Below are 20,709 nucleotides of genomic sequence, written 5' to 3' on the forward strand. Positions count from 1 at the left end.
ATGTTCCTTTGTCCATTATAGTGCTGGAACAGAGTACTTCTCCCACAGTTGGATTTTAAAGGATTTTTTTTGTCTGTCTCTCTTTCAGCAAAAGGAAATCATACTGCACAGATGGCTTCCAAACAGAGAAGAAATGATTCTCTTGCTAATGCAGTTTCCTTCGAACTCCCAAGTGGCAATAAATCCAGCTTGGATGTCCTGAATCGCATGATTCACGAAGTGGAGCATGAAATGGAGGAATATGAGCGATGGACAGGCCGTGAGGTACAGAGAATGCAAAACGGTCATGGCCTCACAGGATTCACCGTGTCACTGGTGAACACACTGTGTCGTCTGATGCGCTACCTCAAGGAGGTGAGTAGATATTATTATGAGAACTGCTCCTGTAGCTAGAATGAATAAGCCCAAGGGTTATAGTTTAATTTACAGCCTTAACTTTGACATTTCCTAACTTTCAACTCCTTTACTTTGCAATCTCAATATCATCTTTAATAGTTTTGTTAGGATTGTTTGTTTGTGTGCAGTTTAAAAAAGGTAAAATTATTAGTTCGGCAGAAACTATTGTGTCTCTAATAAACGGCAGGAGTTCACTGAACTGAAATAGAGGAGGTCTCCCATTTACTTCAATGAGAAATGTAGTCCACTTAGACAAAAAACAACTGATTGTGAACAAAGCAACATTTAAGAACACCCAGTATTCTGAATATGCATTTAATTTTTATAGTTTAAAAGTGTTCTATCTGTCTTAGGTATGTGGGCTCTGGGATTAGTTATATGCTAATGATCTCAGTCCCTTCCTGGTTCCTCCACATGTGCCTGGGAACTACATCACAGCACCTAGCTCCTACTTGTTTCACAGTGAACTGCTCTGCTCTGAGCACAGGGTTTTTTAGACCCTTTCGTTTGGATGACAGTCCTCCTTTCTGTTGTGTTGCTGCTTCTTCGTGCTGTGTTCCCCTCACTGGGAGCACTGGGCCTGGGCCTGGATTGTGAAGATTTGGGTAGGCTATACCCCTGGGTCTGAGGCACAGATGAGGTTGTATCACAAACAGCAGAGCCTGGTCCCTCACCCTAGTTGGAAAAATACTGTTGACCAGGCAAGGCTGAAGATGGGCTGAAATTGATTCCTGGCCATCTGTCACCGTCTTCATTGGATGTGAGTCTCCATTCAGGTCTTGAGAGAGTTGAGTGGTGTCCAGCCCATAGATATGGACTGTGGGCCATGTACAGGGCCAGCTCTAACTTTCTTGCCGCCCTAAGCGCAAAAAAAAAAAAAAAAAAGAGCGCCACCCTGCCTTGTGTGTGTGTGTGTGGTGTGTCTCTCTCTCTCTCACGCACGCATGCGCGCACGCTGCAAGCGCCGCACTGCCCCAAGCCCCCTGCTCCCCCCAACCCTGAGCGCCACCCGGCCGAAACAAAAAGAAACCAAAAAAAACCCTTGAACGCCGCTCGGCCGAACCAAAAAAAAAAAATAAAAACCCAACCCAAGCACTGCCCCACCCGAAGGTGCTGCCCCAAGCGCTTGCTTGGTCAGCTGGTGCCTGGAGCCGGCCCTGCCAATGCAGTCAAACCCTGATTGAGAGGGATACAGCCACAGTTGTGTGACTTTTTGCAGTGGCTAAGCCAAATATAGCCATACCATATTTGATACTGGTAACCCTTGGGACTGTCCCCTTGATGGTGGTGCTTTTGCACCCAGAGACCCTTGTTCCTTACTGAGATGCTGCCTGTAAGATACCATCACAGTCCACTGTCTTCTCCTTAAAGCTGTTATGGGGGTTATGCTTGGGAGGACTCTGTAGCCCTGGTTTATTTGCCCAGCTAACCTCCCTCCCCCTTCAGCGAGCTAGGAGTTGCCAAAGGATGGGCTACACATCCTAGAAAAAGAGCATTCCAAGAGGTTTTGGAGCCTCCAGAGAGGTTATTTCCTCTTCCTCTGTGGAGAGTGAACCCTCCTCTGGCTCCCATCTGTTGGTACATATCCTTAAAATAAGTAATGCAGGAAGGGAAACTCTGGTCTCTTGAACCTTTTGCTACGGTTGCCTCTAAATATAAAAGCAAGAGACGCTTCATTTCAAACACTAAAGTCTCTTTGGAGGAGGCAATAAATGCAGAATAGCTCTATGAAATGGGGAGGGAAAAAACCCTCTACTGCTGAGATCTATGCCAAACTGTATAAGATCACTAAAGAAAAGTGGAATAGATTTGGTCATGTTCCTGAAGTGAATTCTAAAATCTTCTTACTGCTTTTATTTATATACACCTCTGCCCTGATATAATGCGACCCGATATAATATGAATTCAGAAAGAACGTGATAAAGCAGTGCTCCGGGGGAGCAGGGCTGTGCACTCCAGTAGATCAAAGCAAGTTTGATATAATGCAGTTTCACCTATAACGCAGTAAGATTTTTTTTTTCTTTTTTTTTTTTTTTGGCTCCCGAGGACAGCGGGGTAGAGGTGTATAAAAAACAAAGCCACTCATCCTGTTAATGCTATTTCCCTCAAAGTTCCATTGGACAAAAAAATTAGAGCATTGACACACCTCAGTAGTGGTTTGTGCTGTGTGTGCCCTACCTCCACTTTGAAAGCATTCCTCTCCTGGTACATGATAAACAAAGCACGTAAGACTAGGAGACACATTTGGCTGCCGTCACTGACCCTATCCCTCAACACCACTACGGCCCAGAGCTCTTAGTTCAGACTGATTTGAGTTCCCCAAAAGTATGGAATAGTTCTGCTCAGTCCTGGCTGTGCCCGTACCTAAACCGGTTAGGCTGGAAAATCAATCCCTCCAAGTTTTAAGAGATTCAGAAAGTGGATTACCTGTGTTCTATAGGCTTAAAGGAGATATACCAGCATATCCCCTCCCATCTGCCTGTCAGTATTTGTGCTTCACTCCGGAGAGCTGTCATTTACAATACATGATCTTCTTTGGCCTCTCAGCTTTTCTCCAAGATTTTGATAGCCCTGATTACCTCCCTCAGAGAGGAGGAGATTTACATTTACTACTGTACAGATGACATTCTCATCCAGTCCACTGCCAGCGGAAGCCATCCAAGGTGCCCAGTTGGGTAATTCAAGCTCTGCAGAGGCACAGTTTTGTCTTTAACCTAGAAAAGAGCTCCCCAACACTTCTCAGGATATCCAGCATTTGGGGACCAGATTGTGCATTCTCAGAATAAAGGATGTAGATCCTCTTATTCATAACTCACAGACAACCACTTGGAGGAGCATTCTGCCTGCTTGATCTGATGTGTCTAGCACAGTCCAGTGGATCTTTCTCTACACACAGCCTCTCCAGGTTCTCATTTTCTCCGTGGGGAATCACAGTGAGGATTCCACTTGTAGTTCACTGTATCTCGCGTCATCAGTGCTGTGGTAGCACGATATACAAAACTCAAGGAAAACCTCTTTCAGATCCAGCAGTGACAAGGATTGTCATAGACACATGTATCAGCCTTCATGCTGCCACACTCATAGCAGAGCAAATGATCTTCAGCCCAATCTAGGAGGAGCATCAGCTGGCTGGAGATCAGTGCCATTACTAATGTCCTGAGACACCTCTCCCCTCTCTTAACCACCACTGATGACAAGATGGCAGTGGTCTATGTCAGCAGGCCAGGCAAGACTCTCCTTTCCTCATTGCAGGTGAGAGGAAGCATCTAGAATTCCCCATGGATAGAGAGGAAATGTTAAAGGATAAGATCAATTTACAAACTGTTGATCTCAAGGGAGGGGGATCTGAACAACAAGATCCTTTGCTTAATGTCCCTCTAAAGGGGCCTTTTCTAAATGCACTTGTTTTGCCTCCAATAAGGAAAAAATATTCGGATCTCATCTGCTCCCAGCCCTGGTAGAAACCATACTGGAGAACAGATGCCTGCTCCTGCAGTTGGTCTGACCTCTTTTCACTGGAATGGCCAGGAAGATCAAGCCAGATATGAGTAGCACAAAGCACTGTCAAGCACCATCATCCTTAACTCTACATTGTCGTGTGTGTGTGTGTGTGTGTAATCCTGAAGTATGGAGTTGAAGTTGGCGTAGAGGGAGAATGCTTCACCAAAAGCATTTTCATAAAGGCTGTGAAGAAAGAAGCATTGGAGTTTCAAAGGTCTTCCCTACTCCTGTGCCATCATGGGAGAGTGGGGAAGGGACAATAACACAAGTCAAGTAGAGTATCAGTTTGTATGCGCAATAAACAGGATTGCAATGATAACACTGATGTCACCTAAAAGCTGCATTTTATGCTAACTTGATAGCGAGGGTTGGAGTTACTCCCTTTTGTAAACATAAACCTGTATTGATTATTGATTGTTTGTTTTTTTTTCTTCCCCTCACCGCACCCTCCCTCCCCCCCCCCCCAGGGTGAGATGCAGCTGCGTCAGGAAGCAACAATGAGGCAGCAGCTTGAGGGGATGCTGCATGAACACAGAGCACTGATTGATGCTCTGACAACTGAAATCCTTCTGGTCAGAGAAGAAAATGCTGCCATACAGGTACAAAGAGCTGCTGAGTCTTTCCTTTGACACCCTATGAAGCCCAAGGCAGGAACTAATGCAGTGAAAGATTTTAAGCAGATTCTTTATCTCTAGAATGACGTGTCTGAGTTGACATGCATTGGCAGAGCAGCAGAGGGGGCAAAGGACTTTAACAGCAAGGGACGGCACTACAAATCAGCACTGAAAATGTGATAGTTGAAGAATCCGAGGAACATAATAGCAAGGGACATTGTGATAGAGGAAGTGTAATGCCAACCCTCAGTGCCTTATTCTAACTAGAGGTATATTTTCCTCACTTCAGCAAGCTCCAAATTCCTATCAATTAAAAGGAGCAATGAGAAACGTTTTTATTTTGAGAAAATCTTTTTAACCTTTGACAGAAGATTGATTTAGTACAGCTTACCCTTACTTTAATGGATGCCTGCTGTGTAGTCTGTGTGCTTAAAAATCTGCCTCTGTGCTCTCACACAATTAATACTAGAGGGGCAGTGAAGTGGAACTGACTTGAGGTCTTATAAGTTTCACTCTGCAATTGTGGTGGATTAGGGTGGAAGTTGCAGCCATAGAATATCAGGGTTGGAAGAGAACCTCAGTAGGTCATCTAGTCCAACCCCCTGCTCAAAGCAGGACAAATCCCCTGACAGATTTTAACCCCAGTTCCCTAAATGGCCCCCTCAAGAATTGAATTCACAACCCTGGGTTTAGGAGGCCAGTGCTCAAACCACTGAGCTATCCCTCCCCATAAGAGAAAACCAACCTGGGGAAGGCAGAGGAGGATGGGTGGCAGTGGGGGGTAATCAGTAAAATATGGGGCTAGTCAGGAAGGAAAAAGAGGAGAGAGAAATAGAGGAGACAAGTGCAGAGATGCATTTATTTGGCACCTCACTGGGATCAGATTTAAAGCTTTGGCACTAAGCGGGGAAATAGATTCTTCCACTCAGAGGAATGATACATCTGTCTAATTTTTGTCCTTAGAACACAGATCTCGATGTGTATGTGGCTCTTTTTTTCTCCCTCCTTTTAGAAAAGACTTCAGCAACATATGGTGGTAACAGATGAACAGTTGATTTCACTCACTCAGGCATACAAAAGCCTCCCTGTAACAGATCCTAACAGAGGGCGAAGTCCAACAGATTTTGGAGTTACAGTCAACAGTCAAGGTGAGTGTCATTTCAGCACATTAGTAACTTTAGAATCCTAGGTGACATTTTGAAAAACATCCTCAGTTCCAAGCAACATCTGAGACAGTATGGGATAGTTCCCAAGAAATCACTGACACAAACTAGAACTTGATCCAGCAGACACCTGTGTAATCTCATTGAATTCAGTGGGACGATGCCAGATAGTAACTATTATGCTTGGCAGTAAATTGTCATACATAGACAAACGTCTAATCCTAGGCTGATTGATGGATCCCCTTTGCACAGAAAGAACTAATGGGTTAAATCTTTGTGCTTTCTAGCCACCTCCCAAATAAACCTGGGAACTATTGTCTGCTTCTATGCCACAGTAAACAGCTCTTATCTCAAACGCTCTGCCCTGAGACCCCGGCTGCTAACCTTTGGATTTTACAGACATATTGTCTTTTTCTTTTTATCTATCTATCTAATCTTTCTTTCTGTCTATACAGTTCTGGTTAATCTCCCCTCTTTCCCCTCACTGGCAGCTCCAAGCCTGGATCTGGACTGTGAGGATCAGTCATGTAACCAGCTGTGGACCTATGCTGTAGCTGTGGTTGTACCATAGACATTTCTGTTACAATTAATGACCCTTTCCTTACTCTTTCTATGGCCTGGTCTACACTATGCGTTTAAACTGATTTTTAGTAGCGTTAAACCGATTTAACCCTGCACCCGTCCACACAACAAGGCCCTTTATATTGATATAAAGGGCTCTTAAAACCGGTTTCTGTACTCCTCCCGACAAGAGGAGTAGCGCTGAATCAGTATTACCATATCGGTTAGGGTTAGTGTGGCCGCAAAATCGACGTATGGCCTCTGGCGGTATCCCACAGTGCAACCACTGTAATTGCTCTGGAAGCAATCTGAACTTGGATGCACTGGCCAGGTAACAGGAAAAGCCCCGTGAACTTTTGAATTTTCATTTCTGTTTGCCCCAGCGTGGACTCTGGATCAGCACAGGTGACGATGCAGTCCAAATCAAAAAGAGCTGCAAGCATGGACCAATGGGGAGATACTGGATCTGATCGCTGTATGAGGAGCAATGCTGTTCTATCAGAGCTTCCGTTGCAGAAGATGAAATGCCAAAGCATTTTGATAAAAAAATGTCCAGGCTATGATACCAGAGTCCAACAGCACAGTGCTTTGTGTGACAAGCGTAAGCGGAAAGCCAAAAAATCAAATGGATGCTCAATCGGAGGAAGGGAGGGGGGACTGAGGACTCCAGCTATCACAGGTTCCGCAGTCTCCGAAAAGTATTTGCATTTTGGCTGAGCTCCCAATGCTGTAGGGTCTCAACAACACAATTGTCGGGGTGGTTCAAGGGTAATCTCGTTCAATTTACCCTTCTCTCCCCTCTCCCCCCCCCCACACCACCATGAAAAGAAAAGGGAAAAAAATCGTTTTTTGATTTTTTTTCAGCGTCACAGTATAGTCTACTGCATGCTCTTGGTAGACGCGGTGCTGCAGCACGATGAACAGCAGCATCCCTCCCCTCCCTTCCCCGGTGGGCAGACGGTACAGTGCAGAAGGACTAGTAGCCGTCCTTGATCGTCATCTCCGTTGAAGTGCTCCTGGCTGGCCTCAGGTGAGGTCGCCGGGGGTGCCTGGGTAAAAATAGAATGATTCCCGATTATTCCTGGCAGAGTGGTACAGAGCGGCTGGTAAACCGTCCCTCATCATAGCAGCTGGGGCTGAGCTCCAGAGCCCCTCTTCCTTTCATGTCTAAGAAAAGATTCATACTGCCTGACTATCAATAGCAGCAGGAATGCTGGGCTCCTCTCCTCTCCACCGTTTAATGTCCTGACCTGGACCTATCGTAGCAGCTGGTGGCTGCCTCTCCCTCATTTTATCTCACTAAAAAGTCAGTGTTTCTTATTCCTGCATTCTTTATTACTTCATCACACAAATGGTGGGACCCTGCAACTGTAGCGCAGGAGGGGTAGGGGAGGAGGGAAGCAATGGGTGAGGTTGTAGCAGGGGCACCCCCTAGAATGGCATGCAGCTCATCATTTCTGCGGGATCTGACACTGAGCGGCTGTGCTCTCTGGTACACTGGTTCTCTAGTACACTTGCCCCATATTCTAGGCAGGACTGACTCTATTTTTAGATACAACATAAAGGTGACGGGTCATTCCCATTTTTGTCTTTGCATCCCTGGCCGACCTCAGCGAAGGTCAGCCAGGAGCACCCATGACAGCAGCAGACAGTACAGAACGACTGGTAACCGTCTCTGCTACCTTTGCAAAGGCAAATGAATGCTGCTGTGTAGCACTGCAGTACCGCCTCTGTCAGCGGCATCCAGTACACATACGGTGACAGTGACAAAAGGCAAAACGGGCTCCATGGTTGCCATGCTATGGTGTCTGCCAGGGCAATCCAGGGAAAAAGGGCGCGAAATGATTGTCTGCCGTTGCTTTCACAGAGGAAGGAATGAATGACGTTTACCCAGAATAACCCGCGACACTGTTTTTGCTCCATCATGCATGGGGATCTCAACCCAGAATTCCAGTGGGCGGGGGAGACTGCAGGAACTACGGGATAGCTACGGGATAGCTACCCACAGTGCAACGCTCCAGATATCGACGCGAGCCTCAGTACATGGATGCACGCCACTGAATTATTGTGCTTTGTGTGGCCGCTTGCACTCCACTTTATACAATCTGTTTTACAAAACCGGTTTATGTAAAATCGGAATAATCCTGTAGTGTAGACATATCCTATGAGGATTCAGCTCAGGAAGAGCCCACATAGCTGCTCCTGCTGTGACTCGAGAGATTGCAGAGCAAAGCTCCCCTTCCTTGAACACAAGTAACCCCTTCAAATGCTCTGTCCTCCTTGGGATGGCTTCTAAAAATACTCTTCCAAAAGAGTCAAAGCTTCAAAGCATGTTTCTTTCTGTGCCTCCCAATGATGGAGACTGTTTGTTCCCTTCAGACTCCTCTCTGGATGGTTCAGACACTGGAGCCAGGTATTTCTGATGCAGTAGTAGATGAGGCTAACTCATTAGTTACTTCAACAGGTATTTGATAATCAAGGAAGCCAACTGTCTCATATGAGTCCGTTGGAGGAGCTGGTGCTAAGGAGGCAAATGGCACATGGGTAGAAATCTGCACATTTGCAGGGATCCACTTTATAGCCATGGACCATGTTTGCGGATCACAGATTGGATGCAGAGGCACATTTTGTATCCACGCAGGGCTCCACACATGGGACAGAAGCTCTGGAAGGATACTTCTAAATGGGGAAAATATAAAGGAGGATTTTCTCACTCCTTGTTAAGGTCACTGAGGAACAGTGATTCTGAGCAGTAGACTCCCCTTAATCTGACATTAGTTCATAGCAGATGTTACTAACTATGCAATGCCTCTAACAGACCAGTTCCCTTTTGGCTCTTTACATTTAAGAGAGCTGTTATGCAGCCATTCAGTTCTGTGATCAGCCATGTCCTGCTTTATCCCTCCTATAGTTTTCCCTCTCAGGCATTGATGCCCTGAACAAAGCTGTTAAGGGGAAAGCCAGATACAAGGTCATACAAATGGAGGCTAAAGTTGGGGTGGGGGGTGTACGTACTCCAACTAAGTATGATCTCAGAGCCAGCTATAATACTAGAGTCATGTTTTTCATTTTGTGCTTCCCTGGCATGTCCAAAACAGATGGCAACATGCACATAAACCATCACAGGCAAGCAGTTAGATGAGAATGGCAGCCATGGTTTAGATGGCTATGTGCATACTACTTACAGAGAGTGGGTTTAAAGGGAGGATATACAGCACAGAATGACTGGAAATAGAGTGGTAACAGCTAAATTTCTGTCAGCCAGCCCATCTTACAGTGAAGAGCCAAATACATATTCGTGTGCATTCTGATTGACTGACAGTCTCTCATGGGTGCTGTACAGTCTGATGTCCTGATTGCTGAAGTTTGTTCATTTCCATCTTGGAGATGGAAAGGATACAAAACTTATTTCTGTGTTTCTGAAATGGCTTTCCAAGTGTGCTTACTGTATAGCTCTTCATCAAAGGTAAAACACTGTTAAGTAAATTTCCTTCCTCCCTCCCCCCCCGCCCATATTTTTCAGTCATCTGAATGCAGGACCTGTCTTGATAGGAATTTATTTTTCTGTTCCTCATGTACTAAAATATTTTGTTTCTAATGCCCCAAATTCTTACCTCGTCTGTCTTTTTCAGAGAAACCTGCATTATACTCTACTGTGCCCAGGACCGATATTTTCAGAAAGGAAAACGCACTTGTATTCTCACAGGAGGAACTGCCTGTGAAACTTCCCCCGTGGTCAAGTCCCCCAGACATTGTAGTGGCGGGCAGCAGTTTGCCAGCTCATATGTTCCAGCCTGCTGTATTGTTATCTCCGCCTAGACAGAAAAGTATCCAGGAATTCTCCCCTCTTCCGAATGGTGAGATGGTGGCCTCTCTCTTTGGACAGAATGAGATCCATATCCTTCGTATATGGTGTCAAATATATTGTGCTCCCTCTTTCATAGAATCATAGAGAATATCAGGGTTGGAAGGGACCTCAGGAGATCATCTAGTCCAACCCCCTGCTCAACGCAGGACTAATCCCCAGACAGATTTTTACCCCAGTTCCCTAAATGGCCCCCTCAAGGATTGACCGCACAACCCTGAGTTTAGCAGTCCAGTGCTCAAACTACTGAGCTGTCCCTCCCCCCAAATATTTTTTTCTTTGTTGAATGAACTTCCTCCAGGATTTGGCCTTGCCCACTTGTTTTTTGGAGACAGCCCTTCTATGCAAGTTCACAGTTTGGGCAACTAGGTGCCTGGCACCGTAGGAACCTGCCTGACATCAGAACCCAGATCTCTTGCTTCTGCAGCTGGAGCCTGTGTTTCTGCCCTCTCCTGTCTACTTGTCTTTCTGTTGACGACTGACTCTCAATTTCTACAGCCCTTGCTGATGAGTAAGCTTTCAGATACAAGGCATGGCGGAAAGAAAATTATCATTAATCCTCAAAAATAATTGTTAAATGTAACCTATGTACAAGGCTTCAGTAAGTTTTTAACCATATGGGAAGTCTGAAAAGTTTGCACTGTATTGTTGTTAGGGGTGCTAAATGGTCTGTCATTAGATGTTAAATTTCTTAAAGAATCTGTTTTTTTTTAAAAAATGTTAACTCCTAAACTATAGATTTACTTCCAAATTCTGAGAAAAGTCACTCTGTACTCAAATTCTGTAATTTGGGGAAAGACAAACTGTGTTGGTTTAGCAGTGAGTAGCTGACATGCACTATTTTCAGCATTGTGTACCTTTCCTCTGATGTTGATTCTGGGCAGTAACAAAGCAGAGAATAACTAGAGATCAATCTTTATAAAATGGAGGACTTGCTCAGCCATAAAATAAATGTTTATTTCAAAGTTCCCAACTGATATTGCAAACTGAAAAGTTCAGCTCCTCTCTTCCTGGATCCTCAGCCCATTCCCCTCTGCTAGCTTTAAGTCCAAGTACAGTAGAACCTCAGAGTTATGAATATCTCGGGAATGGGGGTTCATCATTCTGAAAAAAATATGATGGTGGTTCTTTCAAAAGTTTACAACTGAACATTGACTTAATACAGCTTTGAAATTCTACTATTCAGAAGAGAAATGCTTCTTTTAACCATCTTAATTTAAATGAAACAAGCACAGAAAGTTTCCTTACCGTGTCAAATCTTTTTTAAACTTTTCTTTATTTTTTTTAGTAGCTTACATTTAACACAGTACTGTACTGTATTTGGGGTTTTTTGTTAGGGTAGGGAGTCTCTGCTGCTGCCTGATTGCATACTTCTGGTTCTACCAGTCAGTTCATAACTCTGGTGTTTTGTAACTCTGCGGTTCTACTGTAATTGTTAAAATACTTGCAGTGACCTCTTTTTTGGGGAACATGAGCCAATGGTGTACCCTGAGTAGAAAACTACCTATGTCCCCATTCTCAGTTGAGTGTTACTGTTCAAGCCCTTCTCTGTGACTTAGCTCCATTAGGTTAGTGCTGCACAGTCACTCCCCATGTTGAAGACAGCTTGTTTACTGTTCCTTTACTCTTTGTCTATAGCATTGAAGAAGACAGTTCAAACATATCCTGCATCCCACATCTCTCCATCTATGGAAACCACTGTGAGAGAGCCAAACTGGCAAAAGAGCTCATCTTCCTCTGTGGGAACTCAGACCACTAATGAAGAGAATCGACTGCTCACCCAGAGGTGGCGAATTCCTCCTTCGCACAAAGACTTGGAGAGTTCTTTACCTTCAGATGGGCAGCAAGGAAGAAGCACTTTGTCCCCAGTGGACAGATGGGCCATGGTTGGCTCTGAGGATGAGCAGAAGCCCAGTGCACCTGAGGAGCACACTCAAAGCAATGATCTGCTAGGACAGATAGCTGAGCTAACACTACAGAACTCTGTTATCAAAGCTCAGCTGAGCAAATTCAGAGATCGTTCTCAAGAGGCAGGGGATGGCCTGCATCAGCCAGTTGCAAAGCAAAATATGAACATTAGTTCAGGATCGGCCATGCAGGGACAGGTAAGAATGTAAGAGAAAGTAAAGATTGGGTTGCCCTTCATCCCCCCTCTCCATTTCCCCACAAAGTATTGATTTTATAATTTATTTTTGGTATCAGGTTTGGGTCGGTCTCTCTCATTTCCCAACTTTTGCCAGTCGCTGTAAGGGAGCGAGTAGAAGAACTTTTTTTCTTCTTAACCTCATCCTGTCTTGACTCCCTCATCTTCCAATTTTCCTTTCACTGGGGATTGCAAATGCAGTTCCTCATATGAGGCTATGGTAACAATGTAAGCAGCCTTTTTGAAGATGGAAGTCAATGCTGTCTGGGTGCTGGCGAGTGAAGGATGCATGGCAGATTTAAAAAGGCTTACTCTCTTGTCCCATGTAAGCAAGACTGGCTTATCCTTCATGTCTTTGGGAAAGAGAGGCCTTTGTCTACACTAGGAAAATTGGGACCTGAAATTAACCAGCAGTGCAACTCCATCAGTAGTGGTGTAGACAGGCCGCTGCTTTGAGTAGGAATAGACAACACACACACCTGAAGCCTGCCTCCACTAGAGCCTTTATTCGTACTACCATCAGTGGAGCTGCATAGTTGGTGAACTAGGGGTCCTAATTTTCCTAGTGTAGCTGTGGCCTAAGGGCTTAATTCTCCATTGTCTTACACAGTGTCTAGCTGTTTACAGCTGTGCAAAGTGGGCATAGAATGGGTCACATTACGTTCAGTTTGCACAGGGGTGTGTGTGTATAAAATATATATAATTTTGCAAGAAACAAAGCAATAGAAAATAGGCTCTGAGAAAGTGAGCCTGGTTTAAAGAAACAGGAGATTTGTTTTACCATCTTGGAACACTTTCTCCCCTGCACATCTAAAACATGCTTCTTTAGCGAAACATTTGCTTGAGTGTGGTCAGTTGATTGGAGTGATAGAGAGAAGAAAGCTTTATGCTGTCTGCTGTGGGCAGTTTAACTTCATGACAAGATGCATTCAATCTGTCAAGCAACAAGATGCTAGAGCAAAAGGCACATAAAATCAAAGGTTTACCTGAAAGATGCTCTAACTTTTTAAAGTTACTGAAACCAAATTCAGCCTGAAGGGTCAGTTTTTATATGAAAACACTTAATCTATTGCATGCCCTCTAAGTCTGCAACTTCCACATTTATTTTGTTTGTAATGATTTGTGTTTAGACTTTGCCAGAAGTACCAAAGAGCTTAGAGGAACGAATAGCAGAGCTGAACCGCCAAAGTGCAGAAGCCCGTGGTAAACTGCTGCAGCTGATAGACCAGCAAAAATTGGCCACTGTCAACCCTATCTCTCCCCCAGTATCGCCTGTTTTACCTCCCCACATAAATTGGACTGGTACGTAGTCCCTCGTCCCCCACCCCCCTTTTTTTCTTTTTTTGCTGCACAGTAAGGTATTTACCTGTGTGCCAACTATCTTCAGTTGACTAAACCAGCAATTCCCAAACAGTGTGGGCAGTAGTGCACTTGCTGTCAATCCACTGAAAGCTGTCTGGGCATGTGTTCTAGGCTCTCCTTGTTTATAGCTGCTAAATTTCATTAAGACAGGTCAAAATACATCAGCTAACATTTTCCTAAAGTTACTTTTCTATGTAATTAATTGCTGCAGTTGTGTCACTGCCTGCTATATTCACTCTTCATCATGCTAATGTCCATAGAGCCATTACAATGAGTTTGTTAGCCTGCTTACAGTTTGGGTGCAGAACTAGACTTGTCAGTCATGGGCAGCAAGGGAATGCCTCCCTTTTCCCTCGTTCTGCTTCCAGAGTGGCAAGCAGCTAAATGAGGCCTCCCTTCTGCAGAGCTTTTCTGAGGAAAAGTCCAATATTTTTATTTTAAATTTCTGACTTAAAAATCCCACTCAGTAATTTGGCCATCTTATTCTTAGTCAAGTCCCAGGGCTGTTTGCCTTTTGAGGAGTCTTTTTTTTTTTCCCTCAGGTCTGGTTCCTTGCCAAGAACCTGCAGGATCCTCTGAGAATATTAAACTGCATGGTACACTAGAGAATAGTCAGTGCAGAATTTATTCTTCCCTTCTAGTCCATGGTCCATGGATTAGCTACCATGCTATTTTTTTTTTAACTGTCCAGCAGAATTAGGACTACTTAATCCTTTCTTGAAGTAGCTGAGTGAAATAGCAAGCGAACTAAGGAAAGGGAAAAGGCTATTAGGTAACAAAACACTGAAAAAGCGTAAAGGCTAGAACTCAAAGCATGTGTGTAGGGGGTGTACAGTGCCTAGCGCAATGTGATCCTGATCCCTGATTAGACTCTGTCAGTGCCATTGCAATATAAATACAAATAGTAACCTAAGAAAATGGAGAAGTAAAAACACATAAAACAGCCAGAAATGAGATACTAAATAATAAATGCATGGAGGGGTTACTGCACCTTCACCAGAATTGAGCAATCCTCCTTTACTCTCTAGAAAATGGAAAGAGGACAATTGAGGTGTCTGTTCCAGTGGCAGAAACCATGGACAGCTCCAAAGGAGATACTCCTTCTCCTGCCAGTGGGACCAGTGTAAGAAGGTAAAAACCAACTAATTAGAGTGTCTGTCTGAATGGGTGACTGACAAATGGTGAGACAGTTTTTCCTACTGTGTTAAATTACCATATTCTCCCCAGATATGATTGGCGTTCTATGGTTTCGTCACAGTCTAACCTGTAGAGATGGGAAATGGATTGTAACAGGGTTGCAAGTGTCTTTTGTTGAACTCAGCCTGTTAGCAAGCATTGGAACCATCTTGGGAGATTGATTGACCCCTGTTGACCCTTTGTGGCAGGCATAGTTTAACTCTTATCTATTACAGCAACAGAAGGGGTGGTTCTGTCACTGTAGGAAATCCACCTCTACAAGAAGTGGGAGCTAGGTTGATGGAAGAATTCTTCTATTGACCTTGCAGTGCCTACACCGGGGCTTAGTTTGACTTACTACATAGCATGGGGCATGACATTTTTCACAGCCTAGCTCTGTAGTGTAGGAATTACAGGAATTAATATGGCAAGCAAGGCAATGAGGTATAGAGTGAGCAGTGAAGTCACTTCCTGTTGGATTTACTACTTACTAACATGTTGAGTTGATGGACAGCAGCTCTTGTGACAATGAAATTGGATAATGCTTTAAAAACAAAAAACCTAGAATTTAGTTGTTTGGGGTAGAGATGAAGATTTTTCCCCCTCATTATAACAAAGGAGGATGTTTCCATTTCAGTAACGTTTCAATACTTGCAGTTGACCTAACAGCACTGCTTGTGACAAAGATTTAAGTGGTTTGTTGGGGGCTGCTGATCTTTTACTAGTATTCACTTCCTCCTTCTCTTTTCTACCTCACCTACAGATCTACGGGTGCTTCTAGCAAGACTTGTTCTCCATTAAGTACCACTTCGGGAAGTATGAAATTGACACCTGTCAATCAGAGGACAAAGGTAAGACTTAAATAAGACTGCATGTTACCATCCTTTTCAGCCATGGGCTTTCGCTGCCTTGCTCTACATATGTAATGAGGATTCTAGACACATACTGTGGGCCAGATTCTGCTCTGTTTATACCTGTATAAGTCCAGAGTAAATCAACTGAAGTAAAAAGTTACTCTGTTTTAATAACAGAAATCAGAATCTGGGCTGCATGCATGGGACTCCCTGATAGTATGTTAATGTAACTAGTCACGTGCCTCTGGAGACTTGGAGTAAAGCACTACAAGGTACAAATGAAGTATAGTAGAACCTCAGTTACAAACTGACCAGTCCACCACACAGCTCATTTGGAACCAGGAGTGTGCAATCAGGCAGCAGCCAAAACAAAGAAAATCAAATACAGTATAGCACTGTGTTAAACGTAAACTGCTTAAAAAAAAAAAAAAAAAAAAAAAGGAACAGGAGCATTTTTCTTCTGCTGTATTAAGTCAATGTTCAGTTGTAAACTTTTAAAAGAACTATAACTTGTTCAGAGTTACGAATACCCTCCATTCCTGACCTGTTCATAACTCTCTGAGGTTCTACTGTAATGTTAAGACTGTATTCTCCCAGTGGGCATTTGTGCACGTTATCCAACCACCATAGAATTTGGTACCTCTGACAGTCTGACTAGAAACAACCAGTGACTGAAAAAGCAAACAGGGTTTCAAGTAAAGATTGAGATACATTTGGGAGAGCCATAGGTGGGATTGGGAGGCTGGCAAACTTGCCCAGAACCTACTTGGCCTGTCCATGGCAATAGTCTGTGATGTCAGTCACCTTTCACTTGTACGAATGTTAAATCTTTTTGTAAACGTAAAGACAAATGGTCAGAATCTAGATTTCCAGTATCCTGCTGAGGATGAGATTTCCCTCAGAGCTTTCTTGTTTAACAGGAGGAGAAGGAACACTCTGTAGAGTAACACGATCTGCTGAGCCATTGTCTGATCAGCATTTGTATTCTTGGGAGGCGTCATAGTCAGTGATGAGCTGCCAAAGTCTTAACAACTGATTCCCTCCTCACCCCACAAGGGGGTCGTAGCCCATCGCCTCCCCCTCCCACTGCCCCATATGATTCCCTCCCTCACGCCACAAGGGGGTTCGTAGCCCCATGCGCATCCCCCTCCAACTGCCCCAGTGCCAACCCCCCCACCCCCCTCCCCCCCCGACTGACTCCGCTGGGATTCTTACACCGCTTTAAGTCACGGGCTGAGTTCCAACACCCTCCTCCGCTGGGATCCTTACCCCCATTTAATCACGCTGTTCCCCACCCTCTGACTGCCCCGACCCCCTATCCACCCCCCCAGACTCCCCTGCCCTCTATCCAACCCGTCTCTGCTCCCTTACTGTGCTGCCTGGAGATGGCTGGCAGCGCTACAACCACACCGCTCGGCTGGAGCCAGGCCATGCTGCTGCCGTGCAGTGCCTGGAGCACCGGGTGAGGCTGAGCTCGCAGCCTCGAATCAGCTGTTCATGCGGGAAACCTGGGAGGGCTGAGAAGCAAGTGGCAACTTTGCGCCCAGGCCTAGGGAAGCGGAGCGGAGGTGAACTAGGGCGGGGAGCAGTTCCCCTGTGTGTGCCCCCCCCCCCAGGTTACCTGTTGCGGCATGGGTGGCCCCCCCCACCCCAGCTCACCTCTGCTCGGTTTCTGCCTCCCTGGGCCCGAGCGCGAAACCTCCACTTGCTTCTCCGCCCTCCCAGGCTTCCTGCAGGAACAACTGATTTGTGGGAAGTGGGAGGGAGGGGGAGAAGCAAGGTGGAGCGGAGATGGGCTGGAGCTGGGGGGGCAGGGCAGGGTCTGTGCCTAAAGTGCCACTTTTGGATAATGTGCTCAGGGGGAGGGGCCACTCCCTCTGCTTCCCCCCAGCTACACTCCTGGATCACTTCACCTTACCGGTTGTTAAATTTAGAAGCCCACACAGGACAAAAGGGTGTGAACCGGCTCCAGCTCACCACTGGTCATATGCTGATAGCAGAGAGAGAAGTTATAGTAGTCCTCACATAGTGGGAAGCTAGAGGATCTACAGAAGCTAGTAATAACTGGTAAACTCAGAATGAAAGGACTGTACAAATCTCACTTCAGTTCCTCTCCCCCCCACTTCTGTCCACAGGTGGAGAGGCAAAGAGAAGAAGGCTGGTTTGCACTATCAATGAATATCATGTAACTGAAGCTGAATCACATAGGCTTTATTTTTTTAACATATAATTTTTTTTGTGAACCACCTGTAGATTTCTGCAGTCCCTCTCTGCAAAACATGAATTTTAACTCTCAAAGTGCCTACTTGTCAGTGCCACTAGTATACAGAGATCCATCAGTTTATTATGTTTATACTCTCCTTCAGACTAATGCAATTGCAATTACAGCCTTGAGAGTGGAACACAGAAGGTGGGAATAGAATGTGACATTCCAGTCCCTATTGGATGAAGAAGAGCTAAACTGAGGCTGATTTTAGCCCATTTCTATACCTCAGCAATGCAGTGACCCACATTAGATATGCTGAAGAAAGGGGTTTTTGGAGAAGACAGCCAACTATTTTTTTTGTGCACCATCTCAGATAAATGTGAGCACAAGATAAGGAAATAAATAGGACAATCTAGTTGAAAGAGCTGTGTGTGTGTGTGTGTGTTTAATGGAACAGTTTGGAATACCATTGGTGAATCAATTTGTGGAGTCACTGTAAAAGACTTACCTCAGAAATCAACCAGTTCCTTATGTGTTGTGACTGGTTTGTGGAAGCCATCTTCTTGTACAAAGAGAATCCTCATGTCTGAAAGTCATGACAGATGGGTTAGTCGTGTTCACAACACCACAGAGGCAGGTACTGTTCTGACTTTTGGCATCTAAACTATTTCCCAGCCTCACATCACAACTCCAGTCTCACTGCTTCTGTGCCACAATGAGCAGCTCTTCTGTGCAGCCCTGTTCTGAGCTCTGGGGCTGAGCAGGATTTTCCTTTATGCGGGGGGAAATGTTTAAAGTAGAAAATATCTTCCTTTTTCCAGATTCCGCTATCCCCCTCACCATTCTATGTTTTTTTGATTGATTAAATGACCAAAGCCTGCCACTATCTTACAATATAGGGCCTGATCAGATTGCATACATTCTGTTTTCACTAAGTTAATATAAATCAATCTTTTCTAGTTTAGTTTCTCTCCTTTACCTGCCCTCTCATCCACACTGTGGTAGTTAGGTGCTCCCTCCTCAATGTGAGAAATTTCTTAATATTTTTGGGCATCCAGGTGGGCAACTGGATTGCTCCATAGTTCATCTGCTTGTCACCCTCTGACTTTTCCATTTCTAGTACCTTATTTTCCATCTCGTAGGTGGGCCAGGCAATTAAGTGCTGCTTAGTCAGGACAAAGTCCTAAAATCTGGCACTTTGTGTTGTAAGCTAGCATGTGACATCTTTGAAAATATACAAAGACAACTATTCATTATAGAACTATATTATAAAACAGGTATAAGCTCTTTATCTCAGCAAGTTCTATAGATCTGTTCCAGTTTCTTAAAATGGAAAGGATTAGAGTATTTTATGAGAATAGCCTCTGCTCTTAATTCTGCTCATCCTTCTTCTGTTCTAGGTGGACCGATTGCTACTCCCATCAAGTATGATCTAAAAATAGAGGATTTGCTGTATATGTGGAATAGACTTTAAAAATACTATAAATCTCCCCTCCTAATAGGGAATCCTCTGTTCTGGCATTTCCCTCCCTATACATGCTTTGAGTGTTTCTAGGATTTAAAAGCTATGGACATTTCTCAGCTAGTTCTGCAGTGTGATTTACAGAGGGATCAGTTCAAAAAAATCTGAGAGCATTAGCTGCTTCTGGTCTTGGAGCATGGCTAACCTGTTAGTTATGACTTCCAGACTTGAAAATTATTTGTTTTAGGAAGACATTTATGGTACATTTTAAAATGTTTAATTGAGGTTGAAACTCTTACCTACAGGCCCTAGATCCAGTGGTGAACTACATGGAGTACTGTCCCCAAGTGCTACCGTGGCTATGTTAAATTGTTTTGGGTCCTGTGAGTACGTACAATCCAGGGGCTGTGATCTTGTACAGGTTTATTTGATAGTTTAATGTATCAATCTTTAATTTTAATGATAAACTGTAAATAAAATCAAATAATCAAGAGGATGTGCATAGCTCTTTATTTTATGTTACTATAGCATGCTTGGGTAGCAACCTCTATGGTTAAGAATGAATAATAGTTTGTGTGATAAGCCCCAGTTTTCAGACTTTTTACTTTTCTTGAAGTTTTATCTTTTTGGGGCTGAAGTTTTCCATGCTTGGTCTCTTCACACAAAAAAGCCTGCCTGAGTGCAAAGAGCAAGCAAAATCCTTTAGCTGTTTGAGTCTTAAGAGAATGGAGAAATTTGTTCCCCCCCCCCCCCATGTAATTATTTTTTGGGGATGGGGAATGCTATAGAAACAATAAAATCTCTAAATGTAGGATTTGATATGTGTTGATCAAATATCCATTGTAATGTACAGGAGACCTTTACTGTTGATTAAGTCAATGGGGCTGAATCAGGCCCTTAGGCCTTGCACTTTGTTAAACTTCATGAAAGCTAGCTGTTAAATGGCCAAGTTAAGACTGTTGGAAAATCCATCCAGGCTGATGTACAGTGGAGATCCGTTGTGGATGGGCTGCATATCCATGCACATCCATAATAGCTCTATTATTGCTGAATTGTTCCAAACCAGTTCACACATCGCAAATGTTCCAGCCTATCTGTTAGGGTGGGGTGAATGATCCTCTTGCTAATCTGTTGGCCTAGTTTCTTACCTACCAGGTCATCTAACCCTGCTCACAGTAGATCTAAAAAAGCTCTTGGATCTTAAAGTCCAAACAGCAAGATTTCTGGGGCAAAACTTTGTCCCCATTTAAGTCAGTGGCAAAACTTCCAGTGGCCTCAGAAGGGCCACATGTGCTCTCAAAAGTCAGATTAGACTAAATGTCCCTGTGTTTGTCTCAGAGTTGGTATTGTCCCTTGCAGCTGCCTGGGGATGTCTTTTTCTGTCTGACACCATAATGCTGCCTGAG

The 20,709-nt window shown here is 44.3% G+C and overlaps 1 protein-coding gene across 2 annotated transcripts in view; it reads left to right on the forward strand.

The window, feature by feature from the left end:
* SPICE1 (spindle and centriole associated protein 1) overlaps window positions 1–19,794 on the forward strand; it is a 35,522-nt gene extending 15,728 nt beyond the window's left edge. For both annotated transcript variants that reach the window (XM_032773604.2, XM_075071776.1), the window contains exons 9-17: window positions 89–354; window positions 4,365–4,496; window positions 5,524–5,659; window positions 9,868–10,092; window positions 11,739–12,205; window positions 13,374–13,545; window positions 14,634–14,736; window positions 15,545–15,632; window positions 17,771–19,794. In XM_032773604.2, the coding sequence (XP_032629495.1) occupies window positions 89–354; window positions 4,365–4,496; window positions 5,524–5,659; window positions 9,868–10,092; window positions 11,739–12,205; window positions 13,374–13,545; window positions 14,634–14,736; window positions 15,545–15,632; window positions 17,771–17,824 (1,643 nt within the window). In that variant the 3' untranslated portion in view covers window positions 17,825–19,794. The remainder of the gene's footprint in view (window positions 1–88; window positions 355–4,364; window positions 4,497–5,523; window positions 5,660–9,867; window positions 10,093–11,738; window positions 12,206–13,373; window positions 13,546–14,633; window positions 14,737–15,544; window positions 15,633–17,770) is intronic.
* Window positions 19,795–20,709: the final 915 nt, after the last annotated feature.

The sequence above is a fragment of the Chelonoidis abingdonii genome, chromosome 1 (genome assembly GCF_003597395.2).
Source record: "Chelonoidis abingdonii isolate Lonesome George chromosome 1, CheloAbing_2.0, whole genome shotgun sequence".
Taxonomy (NCBI): Eukaryota; Metazoa; Chordata; order Testudines; family Testudinidae; genus Chelonoidis; species Chelonoidis abingdonii.